General features: G+C 49.1%; 3 protein-coding genes across 3 annotated transcripts; all 3 read right to left on the bottom strand.

Moving 5' to 3' along the window:
* LOC131575498 (inositol 1,4,5-trisphosphate receptor-interacting protein-like 1) lies at positions 1 to 1659 on the bottom strand. The gene has a single exon (XM_058831085.1). The coding sequence runs from the start codon at positions 1657 to 1659 to the stop codon at positions 1 to 3; it is 1659 nt and encodes a 552-aa protein (XP_058687068.1).
* A 4629-nt stretch (positions 1660 to 6288) lies between these two features.
* LOC131575497 (inositol 1,4,5-trisphosphate receptor-interacting protein-like 1) lies at positions 6289 to 7947 on the bottom strand. Its single transcript, XM_058831084.1, has one exon. It carries the CDS (start codon positions 7945 to 7947, stop codon positions 6289 to 6291), a length of 1659 nt encoding a protein of 552 aa, XP_058687067.1.
* Positions 7948 to 12588: 4641 nt separating this feature from the next.
* On the bottom strand, positions 12589 to 14079 carry LOC131575496 (inositol 1,4,5-trisphosphate receptor-interacting protein-like 1). Its single transcript, XM_058831082.1, has one exon. The coding sequence runs from the start codon at positions 14077 to 14079 to the stop codon at positions 12589 to 12591; it is 1491 nt and encodes a 496-aa protein (XP_058687065.1).
* Positions 14080 to 18704: the final 4625 nt, after the last annotated feature.

Below are 18704 nucleotides of genomic sequence, written 5' to 3'. Positions count from 1 at the left end.
CTAACAGTGGCCATAGGCCAGCAACCTCGCCAGGTGATGGCGCAGATCAAGGTAGGCTTGCATGGCCTGGGAGTGGGCAGCCCGATCCTGCCACAGGCTGTGGAAGAGGTTGGATGGCCTAGCCATTCGTACATCTGGGGGCAGCCTGATCTCCTCTGGAAGCCTCTGGTTGCCCACAATAAAATGCTGCAGGTGTTTCTTTTGCAGAGCTAAGCGCAGCTGCTCCAGGACATCGGACAGCTGAAGCAGGAAATACCTGCTGTGCCACTGTGAGAGCGGTACGGTGTTCAGCTGGTGCATGATGATGGTCTTGATGGAATGGATGGAGAAGACCTTGCACTCCTGAAAAGCTGCAGCAAGGAGCTGCAGGCATTTGAGGTGCGAGCTGTCCTGAGGGAGCTGCCTGGCCATGTGCCGGAAGAACTTTGTCTCTGCCATGCTGTAGGTCTCAGGCCACACTGTGCTTGGGGTGTGGGCCCCTCGAGGCCGGCTGCTGATAAAGATGTCCGAGGTAAATCGCTGTAGCCCAAGCATCACTTGAACCTGGAAGCTTTCCTGGCCGTTGGACAGCCTGAGGTGGCAGAAGCGCTGGGAGCAGTGCAGCGCTAAATGCCAACTGCGTGACTCAGGCAAACGCTGCCAGCTTACTCCCAGCAGTCTGTAGAAGAAGTAGACCGTTTTCTCCACGTCAAGGTAGGAGCCGGTGCACAGCATGTCTAGGAGGTTGGGCTGCTCAGTTAGCATGCCAATCACGTCAGGGTGGTGGCGGAAGCACAGCATGTTCACACCCTCCTGCCCCCTCGGGCAGCTGCACACCAGCTCCACGCGGACGCGGAAGTTCCTGCCGGGCCTCAGCCAGTCAGTGTCACGCTCCAGGCGGAAGATGTGGCCTGAGGGAGCAGTCAGGGGTACAAGCACATGGTACACACTTTCCTCCCCGCTCTCAGTCCAGCCTTCAAAGGCACTGCCAAAACCAATGGCTTGGTGCAGCACCGGGAAGAAAGTCCCAACCAAGGCACGCCTGAGGGCACTTAGCAATTTCTCCATCATGGCCGTTGTCCTGTCGCAGCCTGCCTGCAGGTCCTGTACAGGCCACTGTATGCGCTCCTCCAGAAGCCATGCCAGATCGTATGACCGTGCCTCGTCCTCTTCGTCCGTCTCCTTTTCCTTCTCCCGCTCGCCGTTGACCTCTGCCTCACACCTTCTCTTCCTCCACATAAACCAAAGGGGCAAGAGAAGAAGCAAGAGCCCAACAAGTGCCCAGACCTGCCAGGCCTGCAAGGCAGACCAGAGCAGGTCTCCCCAGGATGGGCCACTCTGCATCAGGGCGAGCTGCTCCACCTCCAGCTCCAGCCGAATCCTCTCATGTTCCTGGAGCTTTGCACGCTCCTCCATGAGCAGACGCGTCGCCTCGTCCAAATCGTCCCCCACGGGCTGTGGGTAGTGGACTATGCTTTGCAAGAGCAAGAACCACAATACCCAGGTATCCATGGTCTGCAGGAGGATAGAGAGAAGGCCGTGAGGGGAGCGGGGAAAGAGGCAGCTGGCAGTGGGAGCAGCAGGTCTGGGAGTCCCAGGGATCTGGGGGCAGCAAGGCCTGTCCCACTGCCCCAGCAGCAGCAGCAGTAGCAGCTGGTACCCTAGCCAAGGCTCTACCATGAGGGGCTGTCCCTGCATGCAGCGGGGAGAACCCAGCCCCAGGTGCAGCGTTTCTGCCCCGGCCCTTGTCCCCAGCACAGCCTGCCCGCCACATGTGCACTCACCGCTTGCAGAAGCAATACAGGGCCAGAGTTACCTGCTGGGGCCTTTTCCAGCTGCCCCCATTGTGAGGCGTCCCCTGTGACGTCACAGGTGCCGCAGCGCATCACAAGCCAGCCAACTGCACTCTTTGTCCCTACCCCAGCTCAGCCACTTAGAGTGGCCCTGGTTAAGGGCTTAAGGCTGCTTTGGAGTGAATCTTCTTCAAAGAACGTCCCTTGGTCTTTCTTTTGTCTTTCTGGCCTCCATTGCCAGTCTCCTAGATCTCCATGTTGGAAGGCACCCTTGGGGATCATTGAGTCTAAGCCTCGACTCCACACTGCTTGAGCTACCCTGAAATCTCTGCATCATGCGGCTTGAAAAAGTCCCTGAAGTTCACACAGTTCCACTGCAAACTTAACACTGCCTACTCCACCAGGTCCCCAGATGGCACATGCCCATGACTTTTAAACCTCTCTGAGGGGGGTGACTCAGCCATTGATTGCCCTAGGCAGCCTGTTGCCAAGCTTGAGATCCTTTTGTTGAAGGAATACTTCCTGGAGATCCAATCTAAATCTCCTTTGGCACAACTTGAGGTCATTTCCTCTGATCATATTGTTTGTTCCCTGGGCTGGTAAATCTAATGAGCCCCACTTAGCTACAAACTCCCTTCAGGCACCATCTGCATTGTGTCGGGTGCAGATGTTAGAGCTGTGAGACCAGCTCTTCCCAGAGGAGAGGAAAGGTGCTGCTTTTGCACTCTGGTCCCCGGGATGCAGTGGGACCAAATGGCTTGTCAGTGGGCAGAAGGCTGCCAGGAAGTGTTTCCATGCGAGGAGAACCTTGCTGCCAAATACATCACCCAAGGCAATCCGTCCCCTTCCAAGCAGAAGGAAAAATCAGAATTCTCCTTGTAGAAAATGGGAAGCTTAAGAGGGAAAGTCAGTGCCGGAATGTGCCAGGATACCCACGTGGGTTTTGCCAACCTGCAAGGCCAGACCGTGAAGGTGGGATCCCGGCAGCCAAGAGATGGCCTCTTGCTCTGGGGCCTTCCGTGGAACTGGCAGCACAGATGAGAGCCTTTCCTTGGCCTTGGCCTTCAGCAAGGCCACAGTGTGGGCAAAGCCCGAAGTCCCTAAGAAAGCAGCTCAGATTTACACTGGGCAGCCTGAAGGATGCCCGAGGACAGACAAGCTCAACAAGGTGCTAGTGCAGTAGAGCTTAGGCTACAGCTTTCTGCCCTTGTATCTCTGGAGCCTTGCAGGGGAAGGCCGCATGGCTTGGGGTGACTTTCAGCAGCTCTCCTGCTAACAGCCCCGGGCCCGCCAGGCTGTTTGGTCTCAGGCCTGGCAAGAGCAGAAAGAAGCCCCCAAAGCCTGGCTTCGTAGAGCCCTGAGACAAGCAAAGATGAGGAGAGCGCAGAGAAGAGGCCATCAGCAGTGCACAGCAGCTTCTTGCTGAATGACAATAAATGACAGAAAATTCAAACATTATGATGGTTTGGGGTTTGTGTTGTGCTTTTTTTGGAGCCTTTTCCCCCCGCCACAGGAAAACGTGTGGCATTTTCCGTGTTGCGCACCTGGGTTTGAATGGTCTGCTCTTGGTGCTGCCTAGACAAAACTCAAAACTGTGCCTTTGCCCCTCTCCTTACTCTGTTATCATTTGGCATTTCTAGGGGTTTTTGGGTAACACCATTTCTTTTTCCTCACCTTGTGCTCAGGAGCTGGGAGGGCCGCCAATCTCCCTCCCTCCAGCCCAGCTTGGCCCTGAAAGGTTTCTGCAGTAGGGTAGCGCGGTATGTTGCCAGTGGCTCAGCTGCCAGCACCTGATTTTGGCAGAGCCCAAACCTCACGGCAACGCTGCAGGAATCACTGCCCCACCGCCCATCTTGTCCAGGTCTGGAGCTCATTTAAATGGTGGGGTTTTTAATCTAGCTGCCTGAAGAAAGAAACAGTCCTATGGCAGAGGGAGCTTGAGGCTGTAATTTAGGGATCAAGCAGCAGGTGGGGACAGGACTGGTTAAAGCTAAGCCGACCACAGGTGTCATGGCAAGAGGCAGTCGTGCCGTCCTGGTTGCCTGTGTAATGTGCCCCTTCCATTGGCTTTGGGATGTGATGCATTTGGAAAGAAGGCGGGGTTTTAATGGAAAACCGCTCCGAATATTCACACAGTCCTCTCAGAGGTAAAAGTGAACTTGGCTTTATTTCTATCTTTAGCACGCTCTTACAGGGTCCCACAGGGTTCGCGCAGCTTAACCAGCTACTATTGGCCAATACGTTTTGTTGATCCTTCCTTTTCTTGTCCACAACATCATTGTTTTTCTTCATTCTCGCTGCTCCAGGAAAGTTCCAAGAGCACTGTCCCCGGAATTGTCGTCTGGCTTGAAAGCTGGGTCGTGCAGACAGGCTTTTACTAGAATACCTCAATAGATATATAATGTTCCTATAATAAGAATACTTAATTAGTCTTACTAAAAACTGTCACAAGCAGTGCATAGCACTTAGAGAAGAATTATGAATAATGACATTCTAATGAAATATTATCAATATAATTGGAATTGATAGTAAAATACTTGAAGATTTCTTACTGCTGCATCAGGAAACTTCCCTTATTCTGGAGTGCTGATTTTTCTGGATTCTTCTTATTGGGTTTACATCCTCATGGTCAAGAACCATTTTTTCACATACAAATCTCTCAGTGCCTTCCAAGAGTGAGCTGAGTGACTGTTTGCAAAGAGCAGCAGTTTCATTCAGTGAAGCATGGTTTGTGTTCTTCTGAAAAGACTGGCAGTGGTTATTTTGTCGAGCTCAAAAGGAGACTCAATCTCTGTAGCTTTGAACTTCTTATTCTTTGTGTCCTCATTGTTTTCTCCAGTTGTGCTAACTGGATGTTCTAACACCCATTCCTCACCCTGCAAACCCAATGAGCCACAAAGACCACCGCATTCACCTCTGAGCAACTTTATTTTAAATAAAGTCTAAGGGCAGACTTGGCTTTATTTTTTTTGTCATGAAGAATATCTGCCGAATCCACAGACTTTGAAAAGTAAGCTCAGCGAATGAGGGGCTGTGGCCTTCATTTCTGATGAGAACCAATTCAGCCCTGTAAGTCTGGATGAGTTGAAGGAGACTGCTCACAAGCCCAGGCTCCCGGCGCATGACATTTACCAATACGAGAGGGCTGGCTGAGATCAAGAAAGTCTTGCACACTCCGGCTTCTGTCAGATTGCATTTTATTGAAAAACCAGCAAAACAGTTTCATGCTTGCCAGTCATACGGCCACTTAGTGATATGTGTTAATTAATATGTGTCCAAACAGACAGTGACACTGTATATGGCCATATTTCTGTCCAAAAATATTAGAGATGTGATATGCATTCTATGTATTTTAAAACTGAATTTACGTAATAGACAACTTTCCTGTCATAAATACAGTCATTACAGAGCATAATATTTTCACCGTAGATAGTCACTATAGATAGTCACTATTGTCACTACAGATAGTGACATAATCTACATATTGAATTTATATTGTTTTATTATCATATCTATTCCAATGATTTTTTTCATTCTATAACATTTTCCATATTTAGTAAACATTTAATAATAAATATATATTATTTGCTGTAATTCTATAGGAATTATCTCTAATTGGTTTTCTATTTCATTTCCACTTTATGGAATAATTGTTTTGTATGAAATACAATACATGTATATATGTATATATTTTAGAAGTATATCTATGTAATAAAAATTTTGCCTCTCATAAATGCAGTAACTTTAGAGCATGAATATGTGTCACAACAGGTAGTGACATTATATATGTGCTCTATCTTTTTATAAAATGATACGATCATTGATAAACTATTGTTATCATTTGTATCTATTCAAAACAGAACTCTATCATTTGTATCTATTAAAAACACATCTGTTCCTAAAAATCTTTGTAGTTATATATATATATATATATATATATATATACACTCTAGTTATATATATATATATCTATTTGTCTGTGTATCCCATTCCTTCTTCTTTGTCATGGCACTAAAAAGCGATCGTCTGCCAGCAGCTGCACGCCCCATGAGCACACACATGCAAAGGACAACAAGAGGGCGCGGTGAGGGCCTTGGAACACAAGCCCTGTGAGGAACAAGTGAGGGAGCTGGAGCTGTTTAGCCTGGAGAAACAGAGACTCGGAGGTGACCTTAGCCCCTCTCTACAACTGCCTGAAAGGTGGCTGTAGTCAGGTTGGGGTCGGTCTCTTTTTCCAGGCAGCAAGTGACGGAAGGAGAGGGCACAGTCTTAAGCTGTGCCAAGGGACGTTTAGGTTGGATGTTAAGCAAAAGGTTTTGACTGAAAGAGTGGCAAAAGTAGTGGAATTGTCTTCTCGGGGGAGGTGATGGAGTCACCATCCCTGGATGTGTTGAAAAAACCTTGGATGTGGCACTCAGTGTCATGGTTTAGTTGAGCTGGTGTTAGGGCATGGCTTGAACTTGATGATGTTAAATGGCTCTTGCGACCTAGCACTGCTGTGATTCTAGGAGCCCTGCTAACAGTGGCCATAGGCCAGCAACCTCGCCAGGTGATGGCGCAGATCAAGGTAGGCTTGCATGGCCTGGGAGTGGGCAGCCCGATCCTGCCACAGGCTGTGGAAGAGGTTGGATGGCCTAGCCATTCGTACATCTGGGGGCAGCCTGATCTCCTCTGGAAGCCTCTGGTTGCCCACAATAAAATGCTGCAGGTGTTTCTTTTGCAGAGCTAAGCGCAGCTGCTCCAGGACATCGGACAGCTGAAGCAGGAAATACCTGCTGTGCCACTGTGAGAGCGGTACGGTGTTCAGCTGGTGCATGATGATGGTCTTGATGGAATGGATGGAGAAGACCTTGCACTCCTGAAAAGCTGCAGCAAGGAGCTGCAGGCATTTGAGGTGCGAGCTGTCCTGAGGGAGCTGCCTGGCCATGTGCCGGAAGAACTTTGTCTCTGCCATGCTGTAGGTCTCAGGCCACACTGTGCTTGGGGTGTGGGCCCCTCGAGGCCGGCTGCTGATAAAGATGTCCGAGGTAAATCGCTGTAGCCCAAGCATCACTTGAACCTGGAAGCTTTCCTGGCCGTTGGACAGCCTGAGGTGGCAGAAGCGCTGGGAGCAGTGCAGCGCTAAATGCCAACTGCGTGACTCAGGCAAACGCTGCCAGCTTACTCCCAGCAGTCTGTAGAAGAAGTAGACCGTTTTCTCCACGTCAAGGTAGGAGCCGGTGCACAGCATGTCTAGGAGGTTGGGCTGCTCAGTTAGCATGCCAATCACGTCAGGGTGGTGGCGGAAGCACAGCATGTTCACACCCTCCTGCCCCCTCGGGCAGCTGCACACCAGCTCCACGCGGACGCGGAAGTTCCTGCCGGGCCTCAGCCAGTCAGTGTCACGCTCCAGGCGGAAGATGTGGCCTGAGGGAGCAGTCAGGGGTACAAGCACATGGTACACACTTTCCTCCCCGCTCTCAGTCCAGCCTTCAAAGGCACTGCCAAAACCAATGGCTTGGTGCAGCACCGGGAAGAAAGTCCCAACCAAGGCACGCCTGAGGGCACTTAGCAATTTCTCCATCATGGCCGTTGTCCTGTCGCAGCCTGCCTGCAGGTCCTGTACAGGCCACTGTATGCGCTCCTCCAGAAGCCATGCCAGATCGTATGACCGTGTCTCGTCCTCTTCGTCCGTCTCCTTTTCCTTCTCCCGCTCGCCGTTGACCTCTGCCTCACACCTTCTCTTCCTCCACATAAACCAAAGGGGCAAGAGAAGAAGCAAGAGCCCAACAAGTGCCCAGACCTGCCAGGCCTGCAAGGCAGACCAGAGCAGGTCTCCCCAGGATGGGCCACTCTGCATCAGGGCGAGCTGCTCCACCTCCAGCTCCAGCCGAATCCTCTCATGTTCCTGGAGCTTTGCACGCTCCTCCATGAGCAGACGCGTCGCCTCGTCCAAATCGTCCCCCACGGGCTGTGGGTAGTGGACTATGCTTTGCAAGAGCAAGAACCACAATACCCAGGTATCCATGGTCTGCAGGAGGATAGAGAGAAGGCCGTGAGGGGAGCGGGGAAAGAGGCAGCTGGCAGTGGGAGCAGCAGGTCTGGGAGTCCCAGGGATCTGGGGGCAGCAAGGCCTGTCCCACTGCCCCAGCAGCAGCAGCAGTAGCAGCTGGTACCCTAGCCAAGGCTCTACCATGAGGGGCTGTCCCTGCATGCAGCGGGGAGAACCCAGCCCCAGGTGCAGCGTTTCTGCCCCGGCCCTTGTCCCCAGCACAGCCTGCCCGCCACATGTGCACTCACCGCTTGCAGAAGCAATACAGGGCCAGAGTTACCTGCTGGGGCCTTTTCCAGCTGCCCCCATTGTGAGGCGTCCCCTGTGACGTCACAGGTGCCGCAGCGCATCACAAGCCAGCCAACTGCACTCTTTGTCCCTACCCCAGCTCAGCCACTTAGAGTGGCCCTGGTTAAGGGCTTAAGGCTGCTTTGGAGTGAATCTTCTTCAAAGAACGTCCCTTGGTCTTTCTTTTGTCTTTCTGGCCTCCATTGCCAGTCTCCTAGATCTCCATGTTGGAAGGCACCCTTGGGGATCATTGAGTCTAAGCCTCGACTCCACACTGCTTGAGCTACCCTGAAATCTCTGCATCATGCGGCTTGAAAAAGTCCCTGAAGTTCACACAGTTCCACTGCAAACTTAACACTGCCTACTCCACCAGGTCCCCAGATGGCACATGCCCATGACTTTTAAACCTCTCTGAGGGGGGTGACTCAGCCATTGATTGCCCTAGGCAGCCTGTTGCCAAGCTTGAGATCCTTTTGTTGAAGGAATACTTCCTGGAGATCCAATCTAAATCTCCTTTGGCACAACTTGAGGTCATTTCCTCTGATCATATTGTTTGTTCCCTGGGCTGGTAAATCTAATGAGCCCCACTTAGCTACAAACTCCCTTCAGGCACCATCTGCATTGTGTCGGGTGCAGATGTTAGAGCTGTGAGACCAGCTCTTCCCAGAGGAGAGGAAAGGTGCTGCTTTTGCACTCTGGTCCCCGGGATGCAGTGGGACCAAATGGCTTGTCAGTGGGCAGAAGGCTGCCAGGAAGTGTTTCCATGCGAGGAGAACCTTGCTGCCAAATACATCACCCAAGGCAATCCGTCCCCTTCCAAGCAGAAGGAAAAATCAGAATTCTCCTTGTAGAAAATGGGAAGCTTAAGAGGGAAAGTCAGTGCCGGAATGTGCCAGGATACCCACGTGGGTTTTGCCAACCTGCAAGGCCAGACCGTGAAGGTGGGATCCCGGCAGCCAAGAGATGGCCTCTTGCTCTGGGGCCTTCCGTGGAACTGGCAGCACAGATGAGAGCCTTTCCTTGGCCTTGGCCTTCAGCAAGGCCACAGTGTGGGCAAAGCCCGAAGTCCCTAAGAAAGCAGCTCAGATTTACACTGGGCAGCCTGAAGGATGCCCGAGGACAGACAAGCTCAACAAGGTGCTAGTGCAGTAGAGCTTAGGCTACAGCTTTCTGCCCTTGTATCTCTGGAGCCTTGCAGGGGAAGGCCGCATGGCTTGGGGTGACTTTCAGCAGCTCTCCTGCTAACAGCCCCGGGCCCGCCAGGCTGTTTGGTCTCAGGCCTGGCAAGAGCAGAAAGAAGCCCCCAAAGCCTGGCTTCGTAGAGCCCTGAGACAAGCAAAGATGAGGAGAGCGCAGAGAAGAGGCCATCAGCAGTGCACAGCAGCTTCTTGCTGAATGACAATAAATGACAGAAAATTCAAACATTATGATGGTTTGGGGTTTGTGTTGTGCTTTTTTTGGAGCCTTTTCCCCCCGCCACAGGAAAACGTGTGGCATTTTCCGTGTTGCGCACCTGGGTTTGAATGGTCTGCTCTTGGTGCTGCCTAGACAAAACTCAAAACTGTGCCTTTGCCCCTCTCCTTACTCTGTTATCATTTGGCATTTCTAGGGGTTTTTGGGTAACACCATTTCTTTTTCCTCACCTTGTGCTCAGGAGCTGGGAGGGCCGCCAATCTCCCTCCCTCCAGCCCAGCTTGGCCCTGAAAGGTTTCTGCAGTAGGGTAGCGCGGTATGTTGCCAGTGGCTCAGCTGCCAGCACCTGATTTTGGCAGAGCCCAAACCTCACGGCAACGCTGCAGGAATCACTGCCCCACCGCCCATCTTGTCCAGGTCTGGAGCTCATTTAAATGGTGGGGTTTTTAATCTAGCTGCCTGAAGAAAGAAACAGTCCTATGGCAGAGGGAGCTTGAGGCTGTAATTTAGGGATCAAGCAGCAGGTGGGGACAGGACTGGTTAAAGCTAAGCCGACCACAGGTGTCATGGCAAGAGGCAGTCGTGCCGTCCTGGTTGCCTGTGTAATGTGCCCCTTCCATTGGCTTTGGGATGTGATGCATTTGGAAAGAAGGCGGGGTTTTAATGGAAAACCGCTCCGAATATTCACACAGTCCTCTCAGAGGTAAAAGTGAACTTGGCTTTATTTCTATCTTTAGCACGCTCTTACAGGGTCCCACAGGGTTCGCGCAGCTTAACCAGCTACTATTGGCCAATACGTTTTGTTGATCCTTCCTTTTCTTGTCCACAACATCATTGTTTTTCTTCATTCTCGCTGCTCCAGGAAAGTTCCAAGAGCACTGTCCCCGGAATTGTCGTCTGGCTTGAAAGCTGGGTCGTGCAGACAGGCTTTTACTAGAATACCTCAATAGATATATAATGTTCCTATAATAAGAATACTTAATTAGTCTTACTAAAAACTGTCACAAGCAGTGCATAGCACTTAGAGAAGAATTATGAATAATGACATTCTAATGAAATATTATCAATATAATTGGAATTGATAGTAAAATACTTGAAGATTTCTTACTGCTGCATCAGGAAACTTCCCTTATTCTGGAGTGCTGATTTTTCTGGATTCTTCTTATTGGGTTTACATCCTCATGGTCAAGAACCATTTTTTCACATACAAATCTCTCAGTGCCTTCCAAGAGTGAGCTGAGTGACTGTTTGCAAAGAGCAGCAGTTTCATTCAGTGAAGCATGGTTTGTGTTCTTCTGAAAAGACTGGCAGTGGTTATTTTGTCGAGCTCAAAAGGAGACTCAATCTCTGTAGCTTTGAACTTCTTATTCTTTGTGTCCTCATTGTTTTCTCCAGTTGTGCTAACTGGATGTTCTAACACCCATTCCTCACCCTGCAAACCCAATGAGCCACAAAGACCACCGCATTCACCTCTGAGCAACTTTATTTTAAATAAAGTCTAAGGGCAGACTTGGCTTTATTTTTTTTGTCATGAAGAATATCTGCCGAATCCACAGACTTTGAAAAGTAAGCTCAGCGAATGAGGGGCTGTGGCCTTCATTTCTGATGAGAACCAATTCAGCCCTGTAAGTCTGGATGAGTTGAAGGAGACTGCTCACAAGCCCAGGCTCCCGGCGCATGACATTTACCAATACGAGAGGGCTGGCTGAGATCAAGAAAGTCTTGCACACTCCGGCTTCTGTCAGATTGCATTTTATTGAAAAACCAGCAAAACAGTTTCATGCTTGCCAGTCATACGGCCACTTAGTGATATGTGTTAATTAATATGTGTCCAAACAGACAGTGACACTGTATATGGCCATATTTCTGTCCAAAAATATTAGAGATGTGATATGCATTCTATGTATTTTAAAACTGAATTTACGTAATAGACAACTTTCCTGTCATAAATACAGTCATTACAGAGCATAATATTTTCACCGTAGATAGTCACTATAGATAGTCACTATTGTCACTACAGATAGTGACATAATCTACATATTGAATTTATATTGTTTTATTATCATATCTATTCCAATGATTTTTTTCATTCTATAACATTTTCCATATTTAGTAAACATTTAATAATAAATATATATTATTTGCTGTAATTCTATAGGAATTATCTCTAATTGGTTTTCTATTTCATTTCCACTTTATGGAATAATTGTTTTGTATGAAATACAATACATGTATATATGTATATATTTTAGAAGTATATCTATGTAATAAAAATTTTGCCTCTCATAAATGCAGTAACTTTAGAGCATGAATATGTGTCACAACAGGTAGTGACATTATATATGTGCTCTATCTTTTTATAAAATGATACGATCATTGATAAACTATTGTTATCATTTGTATCTATTCAAAACAGAACTCTATCATTTGTATCTATTAAAAACACATCTGTTCCTAAAAATCTTTGTAGTTATATATATATATATATATATATATATATATATATATATATACACTCTAGTTATATATATATATATCTATTTGTCTGTGTATCCCATTCCTTCTTCTTTGTCATGGCACTAAAAAGCGATCGTCTGCCAGCAGCTGCACGCCCCATGAGCACACACATGCAAAGGACAACAAGAGGGCGCGGTGAGGGCCTTGGAACACAAGCCCTGTGAGGAACAAGTGAGGGAGCTGGAGCTGTTTAGCCTGGAGAAACAGAGACTCGGAGGTGACCTTAGCCCCTCTCTACAACTGCCTGAAAGGTGGCTGTAGTCAGGTTGGGGTCGGTCTCTTTTTCCAGGCAGCAAGTGACGGAAGGAGAGGGCACAGTCTTAAGCTGTGCCAAGGGACGTTTAGGTTGGATGTTAAGCAAAAGGTTTTGACTGAAAGAGTGGCAAAAGTAGTGGAATTGTCTTCTCGGGGGAGGTGATGGAGTCACCATCCCTGGATGTGTTGAAAAAACCTTGGATGTGGCACTCAGTGTCATGGTTTAGTTGAGCTGGTGTTAGGGCATGGCTTGAACTTGATGATGTTAAATGGCTCTTGCGACCTAGCACTGCTGTGATTCTAGGAGCCCTGCTAACAGTGGCCATAGGCCAGCAACCTCGCCAGGTGATGGCGCAGATCAAGGTAGGCTTGCATGGCCTGGGAGTGGGCAGCCCGATCCTGCCACAGGCTGTGGAAGAGGTTGGATGGCCTAGCCATTCGTACATCTGGGGGCAGCCTGATCTCCTCTGGAAGCCTCTGGTTGCCCACAATAAAATGCTGCAGGTGTTTCTTTTGCAGAGCTAAGCGCAGCTGCTCCAGGACATCGGACAGCTGAAGCAGGAAATACCTGCTGTGCCACTGTGAGAGCGGTACGGTGTTCAGCTGGTGCATGATGATGGTCTTGATGGAATGGATGGAGAAGACCTTGCACTCCTGAAAAGCTGCAGCAAGGAGCTGCAGGCATTTGAGGTGCGAGCTGTCCTGAGGGAGCTGCCTGGCCATGTGCCGGAAGAACTTTGTCTCTGCCATGCTGTAGGTCTCAGGCCACACTGTGCTTGGGGTGTGGGCCCCTCGAGGCCGGCTGCTGATAAAGATGTCCGAGGTAAATCGCTGTAGCCCAAGCATCACTTGAACCTGGAAGCTTTCCTGGCCGTTGGACAGCCTGAGGTGGCAGAAGCGCTGGGAGCAGTGCAGCGCTAAATGCCAACTGCGTGACTCAGGCAAACGCTGCCAGCTTACTCCCAGCAGTCTGTAGAAGAAGTAGACCGTTTTCTCCACGTCAAGGTAGGAGCCGGTGCACAGCATGTCTAGGAGGTTGGGCTGCTCAGTTAGCATGCCAATCACGTCAGGGTGGTGGCGGAAGCACAGCATGTTCACACCCTCCTGCCCCCTCGGGCAGCTGCACACCAGCTCCACGCGGACGCGGAAGTTCCTGCCGGGCCTCAGCCAGTCAGTGTCACGCTCCAGGCGGAAGATGTGGCCTGAGGGAGCAGTCAGGGGTACAAGCACATGGTACACACTTTCCTCCCCGCTCTCAGTCCAGCCTTCAAAGGCACTGCCAAAACCAATGGCTTGGTGCAGCACCGGGAAGAAAGTCCCAACCAAGGCACGCCTGAGGGCACTTAGCAATTTCTCCATCATGGCCGTTGTCCTGTCGCAGCCTGCCTGCAGGTCCTGTACAGGCCACTGTATGCGCTCCTCCAGAAGCCATGCCAGATCGTATGACCGTGCCTCGTCCTCTTCGTCCGTCTCCTTTTCCTTCTCCCGCTCGCCGTTGACCTCTGCCTCACACCTTCTCTTCCTCCACATAAACCAAAGGGGCAAGAGAAGAAGCAAGAGCCCAACAAGTGCCCAGACCTGCCAGGCCTGCAAGGCAGACCAGAGCAGGTCTCCCCAGGATGGGCCACTCTGCATCAGGGCGAGCTGCTCCACCTCCAGCTCCAGCCGAATCCTCTCATGTTCCTGGAGCTTTGCACGCTCCTCCATGAGCAGACGCGTCGCCTCGTCCAAATCGTCCCCCACGGGCTGTGGGTAGTGGACTATGCTTTGCAAGAGCAAGAACCACAATACCCAGGTATCCATGGTCTGCAGGAGGATAGAGAGAAGGCCGTGAGGGGAGCGGGGAAAGAGGCAGCTGGCAGTGGGAGCAGCAGGTCTGGGAATCCCAGGGATCTGGGGGCAGCAAGGCCTGTCCCACTGCCCCAGCAGCAGCAGCAGTAGCAGCTGGTACCCTAGCCAAGGCTCTACCATGAGGGGCTGTCCCTGCATGCAGCGGGGAGAACCCAGCCCCAGGTGCAGCGTTTCTGCCCCGGCCCTTGTCCCCAGCACAGCCTGCCCGCCACATGTGCACTCACCGCTTGCAGAAGCAATACAGGGCCAGAGTTACCTGCTGGGGCCTTTTCCAGCTGCCCCCATTGTGAGGCGTCCCCTGTGACGTCACAGGTGCCGCAGCGCATCACAAGCCAGCCAACTGCACTCTTTGTCCCTACCCCAGCTCAGCCACTTAGAGTGGCCCTGGTTAAGGGCTTAAGGCTGCTTTGGAGTGAATCTTCTTCAAAGAACGTCCCTTGGTCTTTCTTTTGTCTTTCTGGCCTCCATTGCCAGTCTCCTAGATCTCCATGTTGGAAGGCACCCTTGGGGATCATTGAGTCAAAGCCTCGACTCCACACTGCTTGAGCTACCCTGAAATCTCTGCATCATGCGGCTTGAAAAAGTCCCTGAAGTTCACACAGTTCCACTGCAAACTTAACACTGCCTACTCCACCAGGTCCCCAGATGGCACATGCCCATGACTTTTAAACCTCTCTGAGGGGGGTGACTCAGCCATTGATTGCCCTAGGCAGCCTGTTGCCAAGCTTGAGATCCTTTTGTTGAAGGAATACTTCCTGGAGATCCAATCTAAATCTCCTTTGGCACAACTTGAGGTCATTTCCTCTGATCATATTGTTTGTTCCCTGGGCTGGTAAATCTAATGAGCCCCACTTAGCTACAAACTCCCTTCAGGCACCATCTGCATTGTGTCGGGTGCAGATGTTAGAGCTGTGAGACCAGCTCTTCCCAGAGGAGAGGAAAGGTGCTGCTTTTGCACTCTGGTCCCCGGGATGCAGTGGGACCAAATGGCTTGTCAGTGGGCAGAAGGCTGCCAGGAAGTGTTTCCATGCGAGGAGAACCTTGCTGCCAAATACATCACCCAAGGCAATCCGTCCCCTTCCAAGCAGAAGGAAAAATCAGAATTCTCCTTGTAGAAAATGGGAAGCTTAAGAGGGAAAGTCAGTGCCGGAATGTGCCAGGATACCCACGTGGGTTTTGCCAACCTGCAAGGCCAGACCGTGAAGGTGGGATCCCGGCAGCCAAGAGATGGCCTCTTGCTCTGGGGCCTTCCGTGGAACTGGCAGCACAGATGAGAGCCTTTCCTTGGCCTTGGCCTTCAGCAAGGCCACAGTGTGGGCAAAGCCCGAAGTCCCTAAGAAAGCAGCTCAGATTTACACTGGGCAACCTGAAGGATGCCCGAGGACAGACAAGCTCAACAAGGTGCTAGTGCAGTAGAGCTTAGGCTACAGCTTTCTGCCCTTGTATCTCTGGAGCCTTGCAGGGGAAGGCCGCATGGCTTGGGGTGACTTTCAGCAGCTCTCCTGCTAACAGCCCCGGGCCCGCCAGGCTGTTTGGTCTCAGGCCTGGCAAGAGCAGAAAGAAGCCCCCAAAGCCTGGCTTCGTAGAGCCCTGAGACAAGCAAAGATGAGGAGAGCGCAGAGAAGAGGCCATCAGCAGTGCACAGCAGCTTCTTGCTGAATGACAATAAATGACAGAAAATTCAAACATTATGATGGTTTGGGGTTTGTGTTGTGCTTTTTTTGGAGCCTTTTCCCCCCGCCACAGGAAAACGTGTGGCATTTTCCGTGTTGCGCACCTGGGTTTGAATGGTCTGCTCTTGGTGCTGCCTAGACAAAACTCAAAACTGTGCCTTTGCCCCTCTCCTTACTCTGTTATCATTTGGCATTTCTAGGGGTTTTTGGGTAACACCATTTCTTTTTCCTCACCTTGTGCTCAGGAGCTGGGAGGGCCGCCAATCTCCCTCCCTCCAGCCCAGCTTGGCCCTGAAAGGTTTCTGCAGTAGGGTAGCGCGGTATGTTGCCAGTGGCTCAGCTGCCAGCACCTGATTTTGGCAGAGCCCAAACCTCACGGCAACGCTGCAGGAATCACTGCCCCACCGCCCATCTTGTCCAGGTCTGGAGCTCATTTAAATGGTGGGGTTTTTAATCTAGCTGCCTGAAGAAAGAAACAGTCCTATGGCAGAGGGAGCTTGAGGCTGTAATTTAGGGATCAAGCAGCAGGTGGGGACAGGACTGGTTAAAGCTAAGCCGACCACAGGTGTCATGGCAAGAGGCAGTCGTGCCGTCCTGGTTGCCTGTGTAATGTGCCCCTTCCATTGGCTTTGGGATGTGATGCATTTGGAAAGAAGGCGGGGTTTTAATGGAAAACCGCTCCGAATATTCACAGAGTCCTCTCAGAGGTAAAAGTGAACTTGGCTTTATTTCTATCTTTAGCACGCTCTTACAGGGTCCCACAGGGTTCGCGCAGCTTAACCAGCTACTATTGGCCAATACGTTTTGTTGATCCTTCCTTTTCTTGTCCACAACATCATTGTTTTTCTTCATTCTCGCTGCTCCAGGAAAGTTCCAAGAGCACTGTCCCCGGAATTGTCGTCTGGCTTGAAAGCTGGGTCGTGCAGACAGGCTTTTACTAGAATACCTCAATAGATATATAATGTTCCTATAATAAGAATACTTAATTAGTCTTACTAAAAACTGTCACAAGCAGTGCATAGCACTTAGAGAAGAATTATGAATAATGACATTCTAATGAAATATTATCAATATAATTGGAATTGATAGTAAAATACTTGAAGATTTCTTACTGCTGCATCAGGAAACTTCCCTTATTCTGGAGTGCTGATTTTTCTGGATTCTTCTTATTGGGTTTACATCCTCATGGTCAAGAACCATTTTTTCACATACAAATCTCTCAGTGCCTTCCAAGAGTGAGCTGAGTGACTGTTTGCAAAGAGCAGCAGTTTCATTCAGTGAAGCATGGTTTGTGTTCTTCTGAAAAGACTGGCAGTGGTTATTTTGTCGAGCTCAAAAGGAGACTCAATCTCTGTAGCTTTGAACTTCTTATTCTTTGTGTCCTCATTGTTTTCTCCAGTTGTGCTAACTGGATGTTCTAACACCCATTCCTCACCCTGCAAACCCAATGAGCCACAAAGACCACCGCATTCACCTCTGAGCAACTTTATTTTAAATAAAGTCTAAGGGCAGACTTGGCTTTATTTTTTTTGTCATGAAGAATATCTGCCGAATCCACAGACTTTGAAAAGTAAGCTCAGCGAATGAGGGGCTGTGGCCTTCATTTCTGATGAGAACCAATTCAGCCCTGTAAGTCTGGATGAGCTGAAGGAGACTGCTCACAAGCCCAGGCTCCCGGCGCATGACATTTACCAATACGAGAGGGCTGGCTGAGATCAAGAAAGTCTTGCACACTCCGGCTTCTGTCAGATTGCATTTTATTGAAAAACCAGCAAAACAGTTTCATGCTTGCCAGTCATACGGCCACTTAGTGATATGTGTTAATTAATATGTGTCCAAACAGACAGTGACACTGTATATGGCCATATTTCTGTCCAAAAATATTAGAGATGTGATATGCATTCTATGTATTTTAAAACTGAATTTACGTAATAGACAACTTTCCTGTCATAAATACAGTCATTACAGAGCATAATATTTTCACCGTAGATAGTCACTATAGATAGTCACTATTGTCACTACAGATAGTGACATAATCTACATATTGAATTTATATTGTTTTATTATCATATCTATTCCAATGATTTTTTTCATTCTATAACATTTTCCATATTTAGTAAACATTTAATAATAAATATATATTATTTGCTGTAATTCTATAGGAATTATCTCTAATTGGTTTTCTATTTCATTTCCACTTTATGGAATAATTGTTTTGTATGAAATACAATACATGTATATATGTATATATTTTAGAAGTATATCTATGTAATAAAAATTTTGCCTCTCATAAATGCAGTAACTTTAGAGCATGAATATGTGTCACAACAGGTAGTGACATTATATATGTGCTCTATCTTTTTATAAAATGATACGATCATTGATAAACTATTGTTATCATTTGTATCTATTCAAAACAGAACTCTATCATTTGTATCTATTAAAAACACATCTGTTCCTAAAAATCTTTGTAGTTATATATATATATATATATATATATATATATATACACTCTAGTTATATATATATATATCTATTTGTCTGTGTATCCCATTCCTTCTTCTTTGTCATGGCACTAAAAAGCGATCGTCTGCCAGCAGCTGCACGCCCCATGAGCACACACATGCAAAGGACAACAAGAGGGCGCGGTGAGGGCCTTGGAACACAAGCCCTGTGAGGAACAAGTGAGGGAGCTGGAGCTGTTTAGCCTGGAGAAACAGAGACTCGGAGGTGACCTTAGCCCCTCTCTACAACTGCCTGAAAGGTGGCTGTAGTCAGGTTGGGGTCGGTCTCTTTTTCCAGGCAGCAAGTGACGGAAGGAGAGGGCACAGTCTTAAGCTGTGCCAAGGGACGTTTAGGTTGGATGTTAAGCAAAAGGTTTTGACTGAAAGAGTGGCAAAAGTA

The sequence above is a fragment of the Poecile atricapillus genome, chromosome 2 (genome assembly GCF_030490865.1).
Source record: "Poecile atricapillus isolate bPoeAtr1 chromosome 2, bPoeAtr1.hap1, whole genome shotgun sequence".
Lineage (NCBI taxonomy): Eukaryota > Metazoa > Chordata > Aves > Passeriformes > Paridae > Poecile > Poecile atricapillus.
The sequence above is the reverse complement of the archived record's forward strand: the minus strand, read 5'-3'. Positions and strand labels throughout refer to the sequence as shown.